The 19948-nt window shown below is 38.8% G+C and overlaps 1 protein-coding gene across 27 annotated transcripts in view; it reads right to left on the bottom strand.

Moving 5' to 3' along the window:
• Nucleotides 1–19948, bottom strand: part of LARP1B (La ribonucleoprotein 1B) — a 154641-nt gene that overhangs the window by 100428 nt on the left and 34265 nt on the right. For 22 of the 27 annotated variants that reach the window (XR_012435091.1, XR_012435089.1, XR_010586992.2 and 19 more), the window contains 3 exons: nt 18749–18893; nt 9222–9396; nt 2278–2450 (listed from right to left, as the gene is read on the bottom strand). Coding sequence is in view for 22 of the 27 variants with exons in the window: in XM_015450821.4 (XP_015306307.1) it covers nt 2278–2450; nt 9222–9396; nt 18749–18893 (493 nt within the window). In the remaining 5 variants the exon portion in view is untranslated. Of the gene's footprint in view, nt 1–2277; nt 2451–7649; nt 8658–9221; nt 9397–13907; nt 14001–18748; nt 18894–19948 lie in introns of those variants that run through there. The other 5 variants (XM_074040455.1, XM_074040456.1, XM_005555903.4 and 2 more) reach the window with 2 other exon arrangements.

The following is a 19948-nucleotide window of genomic DNA, read 5'->3' as shown; positions in this document are numbered from 1 at the left end:
CCCGGAAGGCAGAGGTTGCAGTGAGCCAAGACTGCGCCACTGCACTCCAGCCTGGGCGACACAGCGAGATTCCATCTCAAAAAAAAAAAAAAAAAAAATCTCAAGAAGAAAAAAAAAAAACACTTGATACAAAGAACGCGAAGGGACTGACTTTTATAAGATGACAAAAGAAACCAAGATGACAAAAGAAAAATGCTTTTAGAATTCCAAAGAAAAATGATGTCCAACCAAGATTTCTATACCCACTCTAAAATGTTTTTAAAAGATCACTTTTTTAAAAGCATATTAAAAATAATGTCAATAACTGAGCTACCTCAACAGTTATCTCTGAAATATCTAGGTCCCCAGAACCTAAAGCCATGTTTCCTCCAGGCCAGATCCTCAGTCTGTAGCATCAAAATACCATACATTTCAGATATACTGGCATTCTCTGGCCATAAAACTATACAGTTCTCCTTATACTTTTAAAACCAGCCACCAGAAACAATTTGCTGGTCCTCCACATCACAATCCTCTCAATACCTTCCATCCTCTTTAGAGAGCTTACTTTCAATATTTGAATCTTTTGAGTGGCATTCTTCCCAAGTTTATTTTTAGTGAACTTTTACTTTGAAATAATTATACATTCACATACAGTTGTAAGAAATAATAGAGATCTCATGTATCCTGGTTTCCCCCAATGTTAACATCTTACAAAAATATACTACAACATTCCAAACAAGGTATTGACTTTGATATAAATCAGTCTTAGCTTATACTTCCCCAATTTTACTTGCACTCATTTTTTATTTAGATCAAAGCAATCCTATCACACATGTAAGTTCGTGTATCTACCACCAGCGAAAAATGCAGAGCAGTACCACCACAAGGATCTCCTATTGCTCTTTTTATAAATATAACCATCTCACTCCCTTATGTACCCCCCACCAAAAATTCAATTTTCTTTTCCTTTTGTGCATTAAATCACCAAAACATATATAAAGCTGATGTATAAATCACCAACACTTATATAAACCTTATAAATAATTAACATGGGTATAACTTCAAAATTTATATATTTTCTGGCCAGGCTGCAGAGGCTCATGCCTGTAATCCCAGCACTCTGGGAGGCCAAGGCAGGCGAATTATTTGAGGACAGGAGTTTGAGGCCAGCCTGGGCAATATGGTGTAATCCCGTCTGTACCAGAAACACACAAAAAAATAGTTGGGCATGGTGGAGTGAGCCTGTAATCCCAGTAATTCAGGAGGCTGAGGCACAAGACTGTCTTGAACCCAGGAGGCAAAGGCTGCAGTGAGCCAACTTCGCAGCACAGCACTGCAGCCTGGGCGACAGAGCGAGACTCTGTCTCAAAAAAAAAAAGTCATATTTTTTCAACTTTATAAAAAACTGAAATATTATTCAAGTTAAAATTAGTCACAAGTAGAAAAACCAAGACAAAATTCTTTCTTTTTTTTGAGACAGGATCTCACTTTGTTACTCTCCCTGGAGTGCAGTGGTATGATCATGGCTCACTGCAGTCTTGACCTCCTGAGCTCAAGTGTTCCTCCTGTCTCAGCCTCCTGAGTAGCTGAGACCACAGGCACATTCCACCAAAAAATTGGCATTTAGCTAGTTTTTTGAATTATTTGTAGAGACAGGGTCACCCTATGTTGCCCAGGTGGCCCCGAACTCCTGGGCTCAAGCAATCTTCCTGCCTCGGTCTCTCAAAGTGCTGTGATTACAGGCATGGGACACTGTGCCCAGCCTCCAAAATTCTTAAATCATGTTCAGAAATAAAAAATATACTTTAAGGCCGGGCGTGGTGGGTCACGCCTCTAATCCCAGCACTTTGGGAGGCTGAGGCAGGTGGATCACGAGGTCAGGAATTCAAGACCAGCCTGACCAACATGGTGAAACCCCGTCTCTACTAAAGATACAAAAATTAGCCAGGCGTGGTGGCTCGTGCCTATAATCCCAGCTACTCAGGAGGCTGGTGCAGGAGAATCGCTTGAACCCGGGAGGCAGAGGGGGCAGTGAGCCGAGATCGCGCCACTGCACTCCAGCCTGGGTGATAGGGCGAAACTCCATCTCAAAAAAAAAAAAATACACTTTGAAACTTGATACAACTTATATATAATAGAGGAACCCATAAGTGTCTACTGAAGTCCAAAAATTACAAATTTAAAACTTTGCTAAACTTTTCCAAATTTTACATATGCACCTAACAAACATAAAATGCACTGACCTTATACTCCACCCAGGGTATGTCACACTTCACTCAGTCTGTAACAACTTACCCTCAATTTCACTGGTGCTGGCTGATGTCTCTTTTTAACTTCTATCCAAGGTTCTGAGTCCAAGTCAGGCAAACTGGTGGACAAACCTCTAGACATTGCTTGAAGAATACTTGTTTCGCTATTTTTCTTTGGGCTCAATGGGCTTCCAATTCTTGGAGAATTTGGGGCAGACTCTAAAATTTTAAGTTAGTTCTATAGTTAAAATGATAATGGCTTTTCTTATTTATAAAATACATTTCATTTTTTCCTTAAATGAGGCTTGATATTTTTTCACAAAAACATGATCAGTCTCAACTGTAAGGTTTCCAGTGATTTTCAAACCTGAAGATTTACTAAAAAGTGAAACCATTGAATAATTAAAGGAATGTCACCAACTCTTACACAGACCACTACATTCATGCAAACTTCTCAAGAATATCAATGTGATTCACTTCCTAATTATGACAGTACAACTATTAGGAAGTCAAGTTCTCTGAAAAATCTTAGATTAAAATCTATAAATTATAAGGAAATTATGGAATCTCAATTGCTATTAAGCCATAGTTAAGCTAAATGCACATCTTATTCAAGATAAAATTAGTCTCTTGTTCTACTAGGGTCTAAACTAAAGCCGTTATTATTCCTAGTTTTCACATTTCCTTGGCTCAACAAGGTTTGCCTACTGCAATAAATGCAGTGTAGTCATTTACTACTTTGACTCATACTGAAATACTTTAAAGAGTAAAATGTCGACCAGCCTGACCAACATGGAGAAACCCTATCTCTACGAAATATACAAAATTAGCCGGGCGTGGTGGCGCATGCCTGTAATCCCCGCTACTCAGGAGGCTGACGCAGGAGAATCGCTTGAACCTGGGAGGCGGAAGTTGCAGTGAGCTGAGATGGCGCTATTGCAATCCAGCCTGGGCAACAAAAGCCAAATTCCATCTCAAAAAAAAAAAAGAGTAAATGTCACATCACTACATCCCTAATGCACACAGCCCTGGCATTAAAAGCATTTAAAAGCTGTTGGAATTTGAAATGTCTTTCTATACAGTTCACTTCTGTAGGTTTATTTTTAATCAAAATTATAAAACTCAAATTGTAGCCGGGCGCGGTGGCTCACGCTTGTAATTCCAGCAGTTTGGGAGGCTGAGGCAGGTGGATCACAAGGTCAGGAGTTCACGACCAGCCTGGCCAATATGGTGTAACCCCGTCTCTACTAAAAATACAAAAAAAATTAGCCAGGCCTGGTGGTGGGCGCTTGTAATTCCTGCTACTCAGGAGGATGAGGCAGAAAATTGCTTGAATCCACAAGGTGGAGGTTGCAGTGAGCTGAGATCCGCACTCCAGCCTGGGCGACAAAGCGACACTCTGTCTCAGAAAAAAAAAAAAAAAAAATCAAATGGCTTCTTTTATAAATATTTTTTCAAAAGTCAAAGAGTATTTAAGTATTTTAAGCCACATTCAGGTTCAGGTCTGAAGATGCAATATGAACTTGCTTTGGACACAAGGTGCCTTTAAAAAATGTAATCTCTAACATTAGGTTGTAAGTCTCAAATATACACAATAAAATTTATTTTTCAAAAATGTATACCATAAAATTCTTAACATCATTAACTTCTCTAAGTCAATTCATTGAAAATATGGAGAAGTTAAATGTTAGATGCAGAAAGCTGATATAAATTAACACCAGCAATCTTTTTTTTAATATTTACTAAATGAAAGGCACATTTCAAGAATGGGTTTAAGAAGAGTATTTCAAGATTTTACGTTCATCTACATGCTAGACATAGATAAGAGTAAAAGCTTTAAAATCTTCCCCTTGGACACATGGACTCAACCAGGACTCAACTACTAGATTACTGTATTATTTATAGAAGACTATGTATTTGTTTCATAACAGGAAAAGCTCTAGAACTGTGCTGTGCAACAGAGTAGGCACAGTCGGGCATGGTGGCTCACCCCTGTAATCCCAGCACTTTGGGAGGCCAAGGTGGGTGGATCACCCAAGGTCAGGAGTTGGAGTCCAGCCTGTCTGACATGGCAAAACCCCATCTCTACTAAAAATACAAAAACTAGCCAGGCGTGGTGGTGGGTGCCTATAATTCCAACTACTTGGGAGGCAGGAGAATCCCTTGAACCAAGGAGGCAGAGGTTGCAGTGAGCCGAGATCGCGACATTCTACTCCAACCTAGGAGACAGAGCAAGACTCCATCTCAAAAATAAATGGATCTATTAAGTTAAATTAAAATATTTATTTAAAATATTAAAATTAATTTCAACTGTTTTATAATTTTAATACTAAAATTTTTAGTTATATATATGACTCACATTTTCATTGGACACTGGTGCTTTATAACTTTATTAACAACACATGTATCACCAATTCATTCACAAAAAAAGTACAAGTGAAATACATGCTTTGGATGAACATTAATAGTCTAGTTATAGGAATGGGAAAAATATTAACTCCAGAGAACACTTTTTTTTTTTTCTTTTTCATGAACCATACAGGAGACTTAATTTTTTTTTTTAAGAGACAGAGGCCGGGGCGCGGTGACTCACGCCTATAATCCCAGCACTTTGGGAGGCCAAGGCGGGCGGATCATCTGAGGTCAGGAGTTCGAGACTAGCCTGGCCAACATGGTGAAACCCCGTCTCTCTAAAAAAATAAAAATAAAAATAAAAAAATTAGCTAGGCGTGGTGGCAGGCACCTGTAATCCCAGCTACTCGGGAGGATGAGGCAGAGGTTGCAGTGAGCCGAGATCACGCCACTGCACTCCAGCCTGGGGGACAAGAACAAGACTTCATCTCAAAAAAAAAAAAAAGAGAGAGACAGGGCCCCTAACAGCAGTACAGTGCCATGGTAATGCTCACTATAGCCTCCAACTCCTGGGCTCAAGCAATCCTCCCAACCCAGCCTGCTGAATAACAAGGACTACACGTACACACCACCATGCCCAGCCAACTTAAAAATATATATATTTTGTAGACTGGGTCTCACTTTGTTACCCAGGCTAGTCTTGAACTGGTCTCAAGCGATCCTCTCACCTCAATCTCTAAAGCGCTGAGATTATAGGCATGAGCTACAGCACCTGGCCCAGAGAACTCTTATTTCTAATACTATGAATTATCAATGTTCATACTAAATAAAGCCTTAAAAGTAGATGAAGACCTGGGCATGGTGGCTCATGCTATAATCCCAGAACTTTGGGAGGCCAAGGCAGGTGGATCACCTGAGGTCAGGAGTTCGAGACCAGCCTGACCAACATGGTGAAACTCCGTCTCTACTAAAAATACAAAAAAATAGCCAGGCGTGGCAGTACACACCTGTAGTCCCAGCTACTCGGGAGGCCGAGGCAGGAGAATTGCTTAAACCTGGGAGGCGGAGGCTGCAGTGAGCAGAGATCATGCCATTGCATTCCAGCCTGGGCAACAGAGCAAGACACCATCTCTAACAACAACAACAACAACAACAACAAAAAATATATATATATGAGAGTTTTTGTTATGTCACCCAGTCTGGCCTCGAACTCCTGGGCTCAAGCATCCTCCCAACTTTGCCTCCCGAGTAGCTGGGACTACGGGTGTATGCCACAACACTCAGCTGTTTCTTATAAAATGATCTCTAAATGTTATTAAAGCTTGAATTATGCTTCTACTGGGAAGTAAAGCATTTCAATATATTCACAACACATATGCTTAGAAATGAAATGACATTAAAACACTAAAGAATATGGGTAAGATGAGAAAACATGCAATTCTTAGAATAAGACTTGTAAAGGTGTTAACCTCATAATAATTAATTTATACATATGCTCTGTGTGGTCTTCTACATCTTTTTTTTAAATAATGAAGATTTCAAACTATACATCTGAACAGATTAAGGGTAACAGTAAACCCCTAATCTTCCAAGACAAAATGAGTTTAAATGACTTAGATTACCTGATACTAAACTTAGAAACAAAAAACAAATTAGATACATATATTGAATACTTGTTATAATTCGTAAGAACACAGAAAATTTATCTTTGCTGCTTTTATTAACTGAAAATTATCAGTGGCCGGGCATGGTGGCTCACGCCTGTAATTCCAACACTTTAGGAGGCCAAGGTGGGCTGATCACAAGGTCAGGAGTTCAAGACAAGCCTGACCAACATGGTGAAATCCCGTCTCTACTAAAAATACAAAAATTAGCAAAGCATGGTGGCGCGCACCTGTAATCCCAGCTACTCAGGAGGCTGAGGCAAGAGAATCGCTCGAACCCAGAAGGCGGAGGCTGCAGTGAGCCATGATTGCGCCACTGCACTCCAGCCCCTGCACGACAGAGCAAGACTCCGTCTCCACAAAAAAAAAAAAAAAAAAAAAAAAAGCAAAGAAAATTATCAACTAAACTCTCCAAAGATAAATCACCATATACATTTCATCTCTGGTATGATTTTTTTTCTACCTTGGGAGGATCACATTTCTGGGTAATTAAACAGGTTTCCTGAAAAAGGGATTACATATTTTATGTGTGGCACTTTTTAAAATTCTCATTGAGTGGTGTTAAGAGTCAAAGGAAAAAAAAAAAAAAAAGAAAAGAAAGAAAAATACTACATTACAATGCCCTTGTGAAGATTATTAAAATTTAAAAAAAGAAAAAAAAACCAACACTGTCAGGTACCTGACCTTTCAATTTTGATGAATGAAATCCTTTCATTTAAAAGTTAATAGTACAATACTAACCATATCCAAAAAACTGCAAAACCTGTTTCAGAAGTAATCTTACCATTCCCATAATCAATGTTTTGTGGTGCATAAAGGTAGACTTCTGCTCAGTTCAACCCCTATTAGAAAATTCAACCTCCAGATAGGAAAAAAAAAATAGAAATTTTAATCTCTTTGATGAAGAAGACCAATTATGTTAGAATATTTTACCATACAAATCCCTCCCAAATCATAAAGAGTTATGTCGTTAAAATTTTTAAGGTCTTCAAATTTGAGATTAAAATGACATATAGTTTCACTACTTTTCTCTACCCATAGATACATATAAACACAGTCTATGCTTCTTATCCCTATTTCCACTTCAAATTTTTGGTGACATACTACTCCCCATTGACTTAAAGAAACTAGGCTTTCTTATCACTAGGAAATTATTAAGGTGAGAAATTTGGGAATTCATGGAAAGAGGTGATTTACATATTTATTCCTATGACCTAATGTGAATCAGTATAATTCTAAGAACCCTCCATCTTTCTATATTTCTTCATTAATCATCTAGTTGCTGATATATAATCTAAATAACCTAAAATGTATGACATTTGAATATATACTGGCTTGTTTCAGACAATACGTATGTGCATGCATCTGAGTGTATATAAAAAACACAAAAATGTACAAGACATTATGATTTTATTCTTATAATTTTATTAGTATGCATAAACGGTTGATGGACAGGCATTACCAACTTGACAGACCTATCTTATCTACCCTATAGAGAAAGTATATGTTATTTCATCTAACTTACCCAATGCCTGTTCACAAGTTGGCTAAAACTATCATCTTGGACCCAAGTTGATACAATAAATAAATCTAACTTATTTAATCACCCATTATATCTTAACAAAAAATAAATTAAAAACCACTAGCTAAAATAATGTCACTTTTCTTCAGCTTTTAAAATGCCTGTCCAAGTTGCTTACTGGAATTAGAAGCAGAAGCCTGACAAAGAAACATAAGATAAAAATACTGTGAGACTGCCCATCATCGATGCTTTGTTGATGGGACGTTCTCTCATATTGATGTATCAAAAATACATTTTGAAGAGTAAAGAAAGAAATACCCTCATCCAGTTCTTAAATTCCTTACCCCTTAAGTGTCCACATTAATAAGTCTTATGTCCAAGTGAAACATCATGACAATATCTGAGTTTTGCAATGTACACTACACTGAAAGGCAAATCAAATAGCAAAGTACTTAAGAATCTGGGAAATGCTACTCAATCCCCTTTTTCTGCTTTATTCATCTGGACACAAGTACATAGCCCTGGAAACAGAAAACATACTCTTGCAGTACTTCCAGAATAATAATAATTAACTTTCCCACCATGAATAAAAGCAGCCCATGCAGCCCAGGCCAATTACACAGAAATAGGCAGCTCCTATAAAAAGAGTAGCAGTCCTCTGGTCTGTCTCTCATTATCGCAAAGGTGGTTATCTCCACTGCAGTGTTGGCCCAACTTCCTCCACCAGGAGGTGGGAATAGACATTCTTGAACAGAAGACAGTCTGATCGCTTTCATTTTTGCAGCAGGATTTGTTCCAGTATTTATAATGGCATTTCAGTGAGTCACCTATTCCACTGCATATTCCGATCAAATGACATCCAAGAGCTTCAGAAGATCATCACCCTGACTGAAAAAAGTTTAAGCACACATTTTTTCCCAAGAGGGAATGTCTTAAAAATGATCCAGGAAAAAATTATTAACATTAAAGCTTTTGGAAATTCTAAACACAACCAAATTAAAGAGAATCCCAATTCTGATTTAGAATGTAGGTCATCTTATCTTTCCAAGACAAGATTAAAGCACATTGGTAACAAAATTAAAGGAAGACTACCCCACTCTTGAGTATAAGACCTTTTTAGAATAATCCAGTCATACTATTCCAATTTTACAGGGGAAAACAGGATATATATCTATAGTTATTTAGTAAAAATAAAAGGAAGAAACTCCATACATGACAAAGTACACATATAATTTAAGAACAAGAAATATAAGACAGCTTTCCTCATAATTCTTAAATCCTTAATTTATACCTCTGTGAGTGAGGCGATATGAATACAAAATGGGACATCAAAAGTCCTTCAGTTAGCTTTAATTTTCCTATCAAATCTAAATAAACTATAAATAAGTAAGTAAGTAAACTGGACCAAATAACCCACTGTTACATCGTTTGCTCTAGAAGAAAAGATGTTACCTGTATGTGAGCAAAAGGCTTGGCCTGGTACAAACTCTGGACAATCAATCAGTTGAGAGAAGTCTGTTGGTGGCACATTGCGTGAAGGAGGGCCTGGAATTGGCCATTTTTCTGGTTCTATCTTTTTTCTCATTTTCTCATCCACAATTTCTACTTCTGTGCTATCCTTCAGTGCCTATTAACAGAAATTGAGCTATTAAAATTATGAGCTATTTCACTGCCTATGCTATACTTCTAAGAACCTAAAAATTTGAAAATCTGAAATTAGCAAACTAATTTGCAGTTAACGATTCTAAACAATCCATAACTACATAGAACACAACAAGTTTTAAAATCATTTGTGCCTGTAAAGTAACAAATATCCTGATCTCCCACTTATTTAACTTCAGATGATAAATTTTTCACAATTAGAATAGTCATTTAAGGAATACTGAATCAGCTAGAAGCAAATTGACTTTTGCTATTTTCTTCTCTCTCTCATATTTCCTTGTCTTCCATTAAAATATCACCAAATAAAATTTAGGCATTTTATTATTGTAATAATTACCACAATTTATTGAATAGTAAGTACTACATGTACTCATGATTCCTCACAATACCTCACAAAGAAGGTATCACCCCTGCATATAGATGAGGAAACTGAGGCTCAAAGAAATAAACTTAATCGAAGATCATAGATCTAGTATGAGACAACACCAGACTCAAACCATTATCTATCTGTAACTAAAAGTCTTAGCCATTAGGCTATGATGCCTCCCCAATATGTACTATAATTTAAGGATAAAACAAAACTAGGCCAAAATTTCTTCAAGATACAAACTAAAGCCTTACTGACTTAACTTCTCACTGAAGTACAGGAGTTTTTAGAAATTAGGATAAATATAAAATGTATAATATAAAAACAATACAAAGTTATATGTACATTAACTGATAAAAATTAAAGCCCACTACATTTTAGTTGGAGAACATGCTGTATATAATTAAGAACATTAACCGGGCGAGGTGCTCACGCCTGTAATCCCAACGCTTTGGGAGGCCGGGGCAGGTGGATCATGAAGTCAGGAGATCGAGACCATCTTGGCCAATATGGTGAAACCCCATTTCTACTAAAAATACAAAAATTAGCTGGGCATGGTGGCACGTGCCTGTAATCCCAGCTACATGGGAGGCAGAGGCAGGAGAATCACTTGAACCAGGGAGTCAGAGGTTGCAGTGAGCCGAGCTCACGCCACTGGACTCCAGCCGAGAGACAGAGCAAGACTCCATCTCAAAAAAAACAAAAAAATATAATATTATCCATTCGGAAATGAGCAGATTTTGAAAAAAGAACCTACTCTTGCTCTTAATATTAGTATGGTACTTAACTCTCAGGTTATATTTTCCATAACCAGGTATTTCTTTTTTATTATTATTTTTATTTTTTGAAACAGTCTCGCTCTGTCACCCAGGCTGAAGTGCAGTGGTGTGAACTCGGCTCACCACAACCTCCACCTCACAGGTTCAAGCAATTCTCTGCCTCAGCCTCCCAAGTAGCTGGGATCACAGGCGCCACACCCAGCTAGTTTTTTGGACTTTTAGTAGAGACGGGGTTTCAACAAGTTGGCCAGGCTGGTCTTGAACTCCTGACCTCGTGATCCACCTGCCTTGGCCTCCCAAAGTGCTGGGATTACAGGGGTGAGCCACCGTGCCCAGCCATAACTGGGCATTTCTTTAAATTACAATTAGGACTTATTTTAAATGAAACTCCTTTGAGAAGGGAGTCTGAAATATAAAATGGAGAAAGATAGGAAAGAATCCTATGGTGAAAGCTTTAAATGAGTAAAATCAGTATATTTTTCCCAACATATATTTTCCTCATTTTGTCCACTGAAAGACCTAGAAGCAATGACGCCCCAGTAGCAAACAGTATGCCCAGCATCCAGACCATGCAACGACATGGATGAATGTCAAACACTACCAATGAAAAGAACCCAGAGACAGAAGAAATCAATTTATACAAATGCCAAGAACAGACTAATCTAATCTATGATATGAAAATCAGAAAAGTTGTTGGAGAGGCTGTGTGAAACTGACTAGAAAGAGCCATGAAGGAAGTTTTTAGAATAATGAAAGTATTCTACATCTTGTTTGGGGTAATGCTTATGTTTAATTTTCAAAACTCACAGTGAACACCTAAGATCGCTATATTTTACCATATGTTATCTAGCCCTGAATGTTAAAACAAAAAAAAAAATTCCTCGAAACTTTCCCATATGTTTAAATTTTCCAAAGTAAAGTTGTGGAAAAAGACTGCCAATAGTGTTGTTTTCTTTTTTTTTTGAGACGGAGTCTCGCTCTGTCCCCCAGGCTGGAGTGCAGTGGCCGGATCGCAGCTCACTGCAAGCTCCGCCTCCCGGGTTTACGCCATTCTCCTGCCTCAGCCTCCCGAGTAGTTGGGACTACAGGCGCCCTCCACCTCGCCCGGCTAGTTTTTTGTATTTTTTATTTAGAGACAGGGTTTCACCGTGTTAGCCAGGATGGTCTCGATCTCCTGACCTCGTGATTCGCCCGTCTCGGCCTCCCAAAGTGCTGGGATTACAGGCTTGAGCCACCGTGCCCGGCCAATAGTGTTGTTTTCTAGTGAAGCAAGTCAGATTCCCAATAGTGGTAGTTTTGATTGGTTCGATACTTTAAAAAAATGTTTAGCAGTATCTACATAGAAAAATTAACTGTTGCTGGGCATGGTGGCTCAAGCCTGTAATCCCAGCACTTTGGGAGGCCGAGGCGGCTGGATCACCTGAGATCAGGAGTTCGAGACCAGCCTGGCCAACATGATGAAACCCTGTCTCTACTAAAAATACAAAAACTTAGCCAAGCTTGGTGGTGGGTGCCTGTAATCTCAGCTACTCGGGAGGCTGAGGCAGGAGAATCGCTTGAACCTGGGAGGTGGAAGATGCAGTGAGCTAAGATCAGGTCAGTATAACTCCAGCCTGGGCCACAGAGTGAGATCAGGTCAATATAACTCCAGCCTGGGCCACAGAGTGAGATCAGTCTCAAAAAAAAAAAAAAAAAAAAAAGAAAAGAAAAGAAAGAGAAAGAGAAAGAGAAGAAAAAAAGAAAAGATTAACTGTTTTATTCATACAATGGAAAAACTACCAAAAAACAGAAAGTAAACAACTGCTATACACCAATATGAATAAATCTCACAGAAATAACTTCAGAAATAAAATCAGATATAAAAGTCATAACACCCTTTACGTGAAATTCAAAAAACAGGAGAGAGGCCTCTTAAAATGGAGAGCAGTGGTACTGACTAGGAGGGTACAGAAGGCGGCTTGCTTGGGTCTTGAAAATGTTCTATATCTTAATCTGGATGGCAGTTACCTGACCGTATACATAGGAAAAAATATCATCTCTAATCTTATGAGTTACAATATGTAATGTATAAAGGCCAGGCACGGTGGCTCACGCCTGTAATCCCAGCACTTCGGGAGGCTGAGGCAGGCGGATCATGAGGTCAGGAGTTCGAAACTAGCCTGACCAATATGGTGAAACCCCGTATGTACTAAAAATACAAAAATTAGCCAGGTGTGGTGGCGAATGCCTATAATCTCAGCTACTCAGGAGGCTGAGGCAGGAGAATCACCTGAACCCAGCAGGCAGAAGTTGCAGTGAGCCAAGATCACCCGACTGCACTACAACCCAGTCATCAGAGCGAGACTCCGTCTTGAAAAAAATAAATTAATTAATAATAATGTATAAATTAGGCCTCAATTTAAAATAAAATATTTAAAGAAAAACTTGTGGGATGAAAAAGCTCAAAGTTCTTTATGTACAGCTACTAAAGCCTCTTCCAACACATGCTTTTTATAAAAAATAAAAAAGAGGAGGCCGGGCACGGTGGCTCACACCTGTAATCCCAGCACTTTGGGAGGCTGAGGCAGGCAGATCACTTGAGGTCAGGAGTTCCAGACCAGCCTGGAAAACATGGCAAAAACCCGTCTCTACTAAAATGCAAAAATTAGCTGAGCATGGTGGCAGGAGCTTGTAATCCCAGCTTCTCAGGAGGCTGAGGCAGAAGAACTGCTTGAACCCGGGAGGCAGAGGTTGTAGTGAGCCAAGATCGTGCCACTGCACTCCAACCTGGGTGACAGAGTGAGACTCTGTCTCAAAAAATAAAAAAAAAGAGGAAGGGGCATAACAAACATTGTATATAGTAAGGTACCATAGTATTCTCTTATATAAACCAACTATCTCAGGAGGAAGACACAAGAAAGAAGTAACACTGACCACTACCAAGGCAGGTAACTCATTCACTGTTGGTGAAAAATGGGAAAAAAATGTTTTACCATATACCTTTTTTTTCCTTGGACAATCACTGGAAGATAACCATATAACCTTCTGAGTTTTGAATTTTGTGTAATTTATTTCCTATTTAAAAATAATAAATTTAAAAGGGAAGTGAAGAACACAGAAAGTGAAACATTTATCACTCAGGCCTTAAAAGGATCATATAGAAACTACACCATGCACAAAATTAAGGTAAAGACGAGAAGAAACAGAGTTACACATATTTTTATTAAAAACCAAGCCTTGGTAATCCTGAACTCCTAAACAATGAGTTACTGGGTACATCAATATTTTCCAGTATCTGAGGTTTTATCTGACTTAGCTATTAATTTTGGTCCTTTTCTTAATGATACACACCTACTATTATGAATAACTACCAATGCTGGAATACATAGATGTTGCATTCTCACTGCCTGGTAGTAAAAGGAAGACTTGAATGTGCAAAGACCTGGAGATAAAAAGAAAAGAGCACAAGTTCTGAGGAACCACAAGTTCAGACAATTTAGAAAACAAGGTTTGAGATGAAAGTAGCAGGTACAGTTCTGAGGCTGATATTAATTATTCCTCTCAATCCTCATACTCTATTACAGCTTAAGTATTATTTGCTATATTTTAACAAGAAAATTGAAGCATGAAGATGTTATGTCAATTACTTAGTTATACAACTGGTAAGCTATAGAACCAGGATCAATTTGCTCTAATAAATGGAAGACACAAAAAGCTTTCAATTACGGGGAAGACATCAAGAATGCAGTAAGCTAAAAAATAAATGAGTGGAGAAGAATCAGATTCAACCAGTTTGGTTTGCATATGCATATTTAACCAGGGCAGATACAGGTACCAGCTAAAGTATTTTGCTTCTCTCGAGTTTTTTTCAAGAAAGGAAAAACTTCAGCATATTCAAATACATACAGGAAGAAGACGGTAGAAATGAAATGCATGAAGATAAAGGAGTTACCAACAGAAAGACATCATTTAAGACTAACAATAATAGCAAATGTTTACTTTTTTAGAGCTTACTACCTTTGGCAGATACTTTAATACAATTCATCCTCACAACAACCCTAGGAAGTATATATTATTGTCTCAGGACACTGACCATAGTCACAGAACTAAAAGGGACATATTCATAGGTCCATGATCTTAGTATCTTTACACTGCAATGCATAATGAAGCCTCAGTTTCTTAACAGAAAAAGAACACCTTTTCTACTATTACAAATGGTAGGTGCATAATGAATGTTAAATGAATGCAGGCTTATGTTCTTCTAAATTGCTATGTTTACATGTTTCTGCTTTTCAATAGTGGTATTTTTTACTGTATCATTAGCTACTGTATCAGTGCTAACATAACAGCAGCTCAAAAGTTTCCTTTTAAAAATCCTAACTGTTGTAGGTTGTAAAAACAAAACGTCAATGATCTTAAAATTGTGCTTGAGGATTTAATGGGACTACAAACAGACCAAAAAGGCATACAATAATAAAATTACAACTATATTCATACAGAAGTAGACAGGGAAAAAATGGCAACGACTTCATAAAAAATGGCAGCTGAGTTGGACCTTTGCTATAGCACAATGGCAGCAGTTAATAAACTTATTCTAATGCCGGGGACAGTAGCTCACGCCTGTAATCTCAGCACTTTGGGAAGCTGAAACAGGAAGATCACTTAAGGCCAGGAGTTGGAGACCAGCCTGGCCAACATGGTGAAACTCCATCTCTACTAAAAAATGAAAATAAATAAATAAATAAACAAACTCATTCTACTATGAATCATAATATTTGCTCTAAGAACAAATTTTGCAAAAAAAAACTAATTTTCTCTGTTAATTACAATATATAGAAACCTTACATACCTATCTATAAACAAATGCAATAATGACATTACTGACAGTAATTATTTTCATGAAACCAAGAACCATTAATTATACACCAACAAATCATTATTTTATGTTGTTTTTAAAACATGGATTTTACTATAGTAAAATCAATTCTCCTGTCTCAGCCTCCCGAATAGCTGGGATTACAGGCACGTCACCACATCTGGCTAATTTTTGTATTTTAGTAGAGACAGAGTTTGACCATGTTGACCAAGCTGGTGTCAAACTCCTGACCTCAAGTGGTCCACCCGTCTTGGCCTCCAAAAGTGCTGGGATTACAGGTGTGAGCCACCACGCCCAGCCCCATAGTTGATTTTTAAAATAGGAAGCACAAATGTGTTCAAAAACTTGCTATTCAAAGAAGCCTGTTAAGAAATGAGGGTGGGGCCGGGCGCAGTGGCTCAAGCCTGTAATCCCAGCACTTTGGGAGGCCGAGACGGGTGGATCACGAGGTCAGGAGATCGAGACCATCCTGGCTAACACCGTGAAACCCCGTCTCTACTAAAAATACAAAAAACTAGCCGGGCGAGGTGGCGGGCGCCTGTAGTCCCAGCTACTCGGGAGGCTGAGGCAGGAGAATGGCCTAAACCCGGGAGGCGGAGCTTGCAGTGAGCTGAGATCCGGCCACTGCACTCCAGCCCGGGCTACAGAGCAAGACTCCGTCTCAAAAAAAAAAAAAAAAAAAAAAAGAAGAAATGAGGGTGGGCACAGTGGCTCATTCCTGTAATCCCAGCACTTTGGGAGGTCAAGGCAGGTGGATCACCTGAGGTCAGGAGTTCGAGACCAGCCTGGCCAACATGGTGAAACCCTGTCTCTATTAAAAAATACAAAAATTAGCCAGGCATGGTGGCAGGTGCCTGTAATCTCAGCTACTCAGGAGGCTGAAGGAGGAGACTCGCTTGAGCCCGGGAAACGGTGGTTGCAGTGAGCCAAGATCACACCATTACACTCCAGCCTGGGTGACAGAGCAAGACTCTGTCTCAAAAACGAAAAAAAAGAAAAGAAAATGAAAAGACAAAAACTAGGAAAAAAAATTTGCAAAATACATATAATGGACTTGTATCCAGAATAAAGAACTCATACAATTATCTTTTAAAAAACACTTCAATAATAATGAACAAAAAATCTGAACAGACATTTCCACTAATAAGGTAGGCAGATAAAAAAGCACATGAAAGAATGCTGACAGCTTTAATCACTAGGGAAATGCAAATTAAAACCACAATGAGTCCGGGCACAGTGGCTCACGCCTGTAATCCCAACACTTTGGGAGGCTAAGGCGGGCAGATCACAAGGTCAAGAGATCAAGACCATCCTGGCCAACATGGTGAAACCCTCATCCCTACTAAAAACACAAAAGTCAGATGGGCGTGGTGGTGCGTGCCTGTAGTCCCAGCTGCTTGGGAGGCTGAGGCAGAAGGATCACTTGAACCCAGGAGGCAGAGGTTGCAGTGAGCCAAGATCACACCACAGAACTCCAGCCTGGGCAACAGAGAGAGACTGTCTCAAAAAACAAACAAAAAAACACAATGAGAGGCCAGGTACGGTAGCTCACACCTGTAATCCCAGCACACTTTGGGAAGCCAAGGCAGGTGGATCACCTGAGGTCAGAAGTTCAAGACCAGCCTGGCCAACATGGGGAAACCCTGTCTCTACTAAAAATACAAAAATTAGCTGGGTATGGTGGCACACTCCAGTTATCTCAGCTACTTGGGAGGCTGAGGCAGGAAAATCACTTGATCCCAAGATTGTGCCACTGCATTCCATATTGGGCAACAGAATAGGACTCTGTCTCAAAAAAAAAAGATTAGTGATTGTGGTTACCAAGGGCTGTGCGTAGGGAAAGAAACTGGTTAGAAAAAAAAAAAAGGGCCGGGCGCGGTTGCTCAAGTCTGTAATCCCAGCACTTTGGGAGGCCAAGACAGGCGGATCACGAGGTCAGGAGATCGAGACCATCTTGGCTAACACGGTGAAACCCCGTCTCTACTAAAAAATACAAAAAACTAGCCGGGCGAGGTGGCAGGCGCCTGTAGTTCCAGCTACTCGGGAGGCTGAGGCAGGAGAATGGCGTAAACCCAGGAGGCGGAGCTTGCAGTGAGCTGAGATCCGTCCACTGCACTCCAGTCTGGGCAACAGAGCAAGACTCCGTCTCAAAAAAAAAAGATGTTGAAAGCATTTCTAGAAACAGGCCAGATGAGAGATTTTTTTTTTCCCCCAAAGTGCTGGGATTACAGGCATGAGCCACCATGCCCAGCCAGAAGGACTATTTTAAATTAGCCTTTCAATAAGTGGGAACGGCTGGGCATGATGGCTCACACCTGCAATCCCAGTATTTTGGGAGACGGAGGTGGGTGGATCATGAGGTCAGGAGTTTGAGACCAGCCTGGCCAAGATAGTGACGCCAAGTCTAAAATACAAAAAGTAGCCAGGCATGATGGTGCGTGCCTGTAGTCCCAGCTACTCAGGAGGCTGAGGCAGCAAAATCGCTTGAACCCGGGAGGTGGAGGTTGTGGTGAGCCGAGATCGTGCCACTGCACGCCAGCCTGGGCAACAGAGTGAGACTGTCTGAAAAAAATATATATATTATATATTTATATACATAATAATAAATATATATATTATATATTTATATACATAATAATAAATATATATTATATATTTATATACATAATAAATATATATTATATACATAATAATAAATATATATTATATATTTATATACATAATAATATATATTATATATTTATATACATAATAACATATATTATATATTTATATACTATAATAATAAATATATATTATATATTTAGATAATAAATAGATATATATTTATATATAAATAGATATTATATATTTATATATAGATATTATATACTTTTATATATAGATATTATATATTTATATATAAAAATATATAGGGGAACACATGCTTTTTTACAGTAACCTAAAGAAATTTTTGTTTGATTGTGTTGTTGCACTCTATCGCCCAGGCGTGAGCCACCATGCCCAGCCCTGAAGAAGTTTTAAGGACCAAGAATGTTCAAAAGGGTTCAAGTTTGAAGGATCAGGTTTAAAATAGGTTGACTAATTGAGGGGAAGGGGAAGGAGAAAATATGTAGTAACAACATTAGCAATACTTTCAGGGGTTTCCAAGGTTAGACATTTATGAAGGTTTTACAAAACAGAAAAACGTCATGGAACGCTGTCTGAGCCTCAAGCAACTACAGATTGTCTGTTTTTAATACTCTGTTTTTTAGAGTTTTAGGTACAAAGGAAATTTGAGTGGAAAGTACAAACTGTTCTTCAAATGAGCAATTACCTCCAAGATGAGATTAAGGTTTGTAGTGAGAGCCTGAACACGCTGAAAACCAGCAATCAGGGAAATAGGCAAGAAACCTTGTTCATCCATCTTTCCCCGAAGAAAGAAGTCTCGTTCCAAATTTTCTACACTGAAGTAATATTCACTGAAAAGAGAAATTAGAATTTCATCCATTTATTCAGTAGAAAATAAATATTTCTATTGCTCGCACACTAACTGTGAAAACCAATCATTAACATGAAAGTATTGTAATTTGGCTAACAATATGTATAGGTCTAATACAACATAGATAGGCTAAACATATAAGATAGCAAAAAACCCTACTGAATTAATTTCTCTTATACTTAAAATACTGATTTTCCAAAAAATTAATAACTTCTATTTAGATCAGCTTCACTAAATATAAAGAATTAAGCTGCTCATTTTACTTTAAGATAGTTCAATAATTGATTTTAATGAGTTAATTAGACGAAAATCTTTACAAAGCCTCTTCTACTTGCTTCATTTAAGTATTAGATAACAAAGCTAATCACATGTTAGCATAATGACTGCCAATTTTTTCCCAGTCACTGAGAAGAATGGTATACTGGAAGTATCCTTTGTCAAATTCGCATACAGAAAAGTAGTTCGTTTTGTTTTCTAAATTGACAAAGTACTGACATGTTTAACACTTCTGAAGCCTGGTAACCAGCACAACGCTTAGTTAAAAACTTAGTGAACATGGCCAGGCGGGGTAGCTCATGACTGTAATCCCAGCACTTGGGGAGGCTGAGATGGCCAGATCACCTGAGGTCGGGAGTTCAAGACCAGCCTGACCAACATGGAGAAAACCTGTCTCCACTAAAAATACAAAATTAGCCGGGTGTGGTAGTACATGCCTGTAATCCCAGCTACTCAGGAGGCTGAGGCGGGAGAATCCCTTGAACCCGGGAGGCAAATGTTGCAGTGAGCCAAGATCACGCCATTGCACTCAAGCCTGGGCAACAAGAGCAAAACTCCGTCTCAAAAAAAAAAAAACTTAGTGAACACACAGGCATATGTGCACATATATATTTTGAATGATTCAAGTCCTCCATGCTTCTTTCTTTGATAGACGGACTATAAGATATTAAGGGTGGCCCGGTGAGGTGGCTCATGCCTGTAATCCCAGCACCTTCAGAGGCCAAGGCAGGTGGATCGCTTGAGGTCAGGAGTTTAAGA

Source organism: Macaca fascicularis, chromosome 5 (genome assembly GCF_037993035.2).
Source record: "Macaca fascicularis isolate 582-1 chromosome 5, T2T-MFA8v1.1".
In the NCBI taxonomy this organism is placed as follows: Eukaryota; Metazoa; Chordata; class Mammalia; order Primates; family Cercopithecidae; genus Macaca; species Macaca fascicularis.
This window is presented reverse-complemented; position numbering and strand designations above follow the sequence as displayed.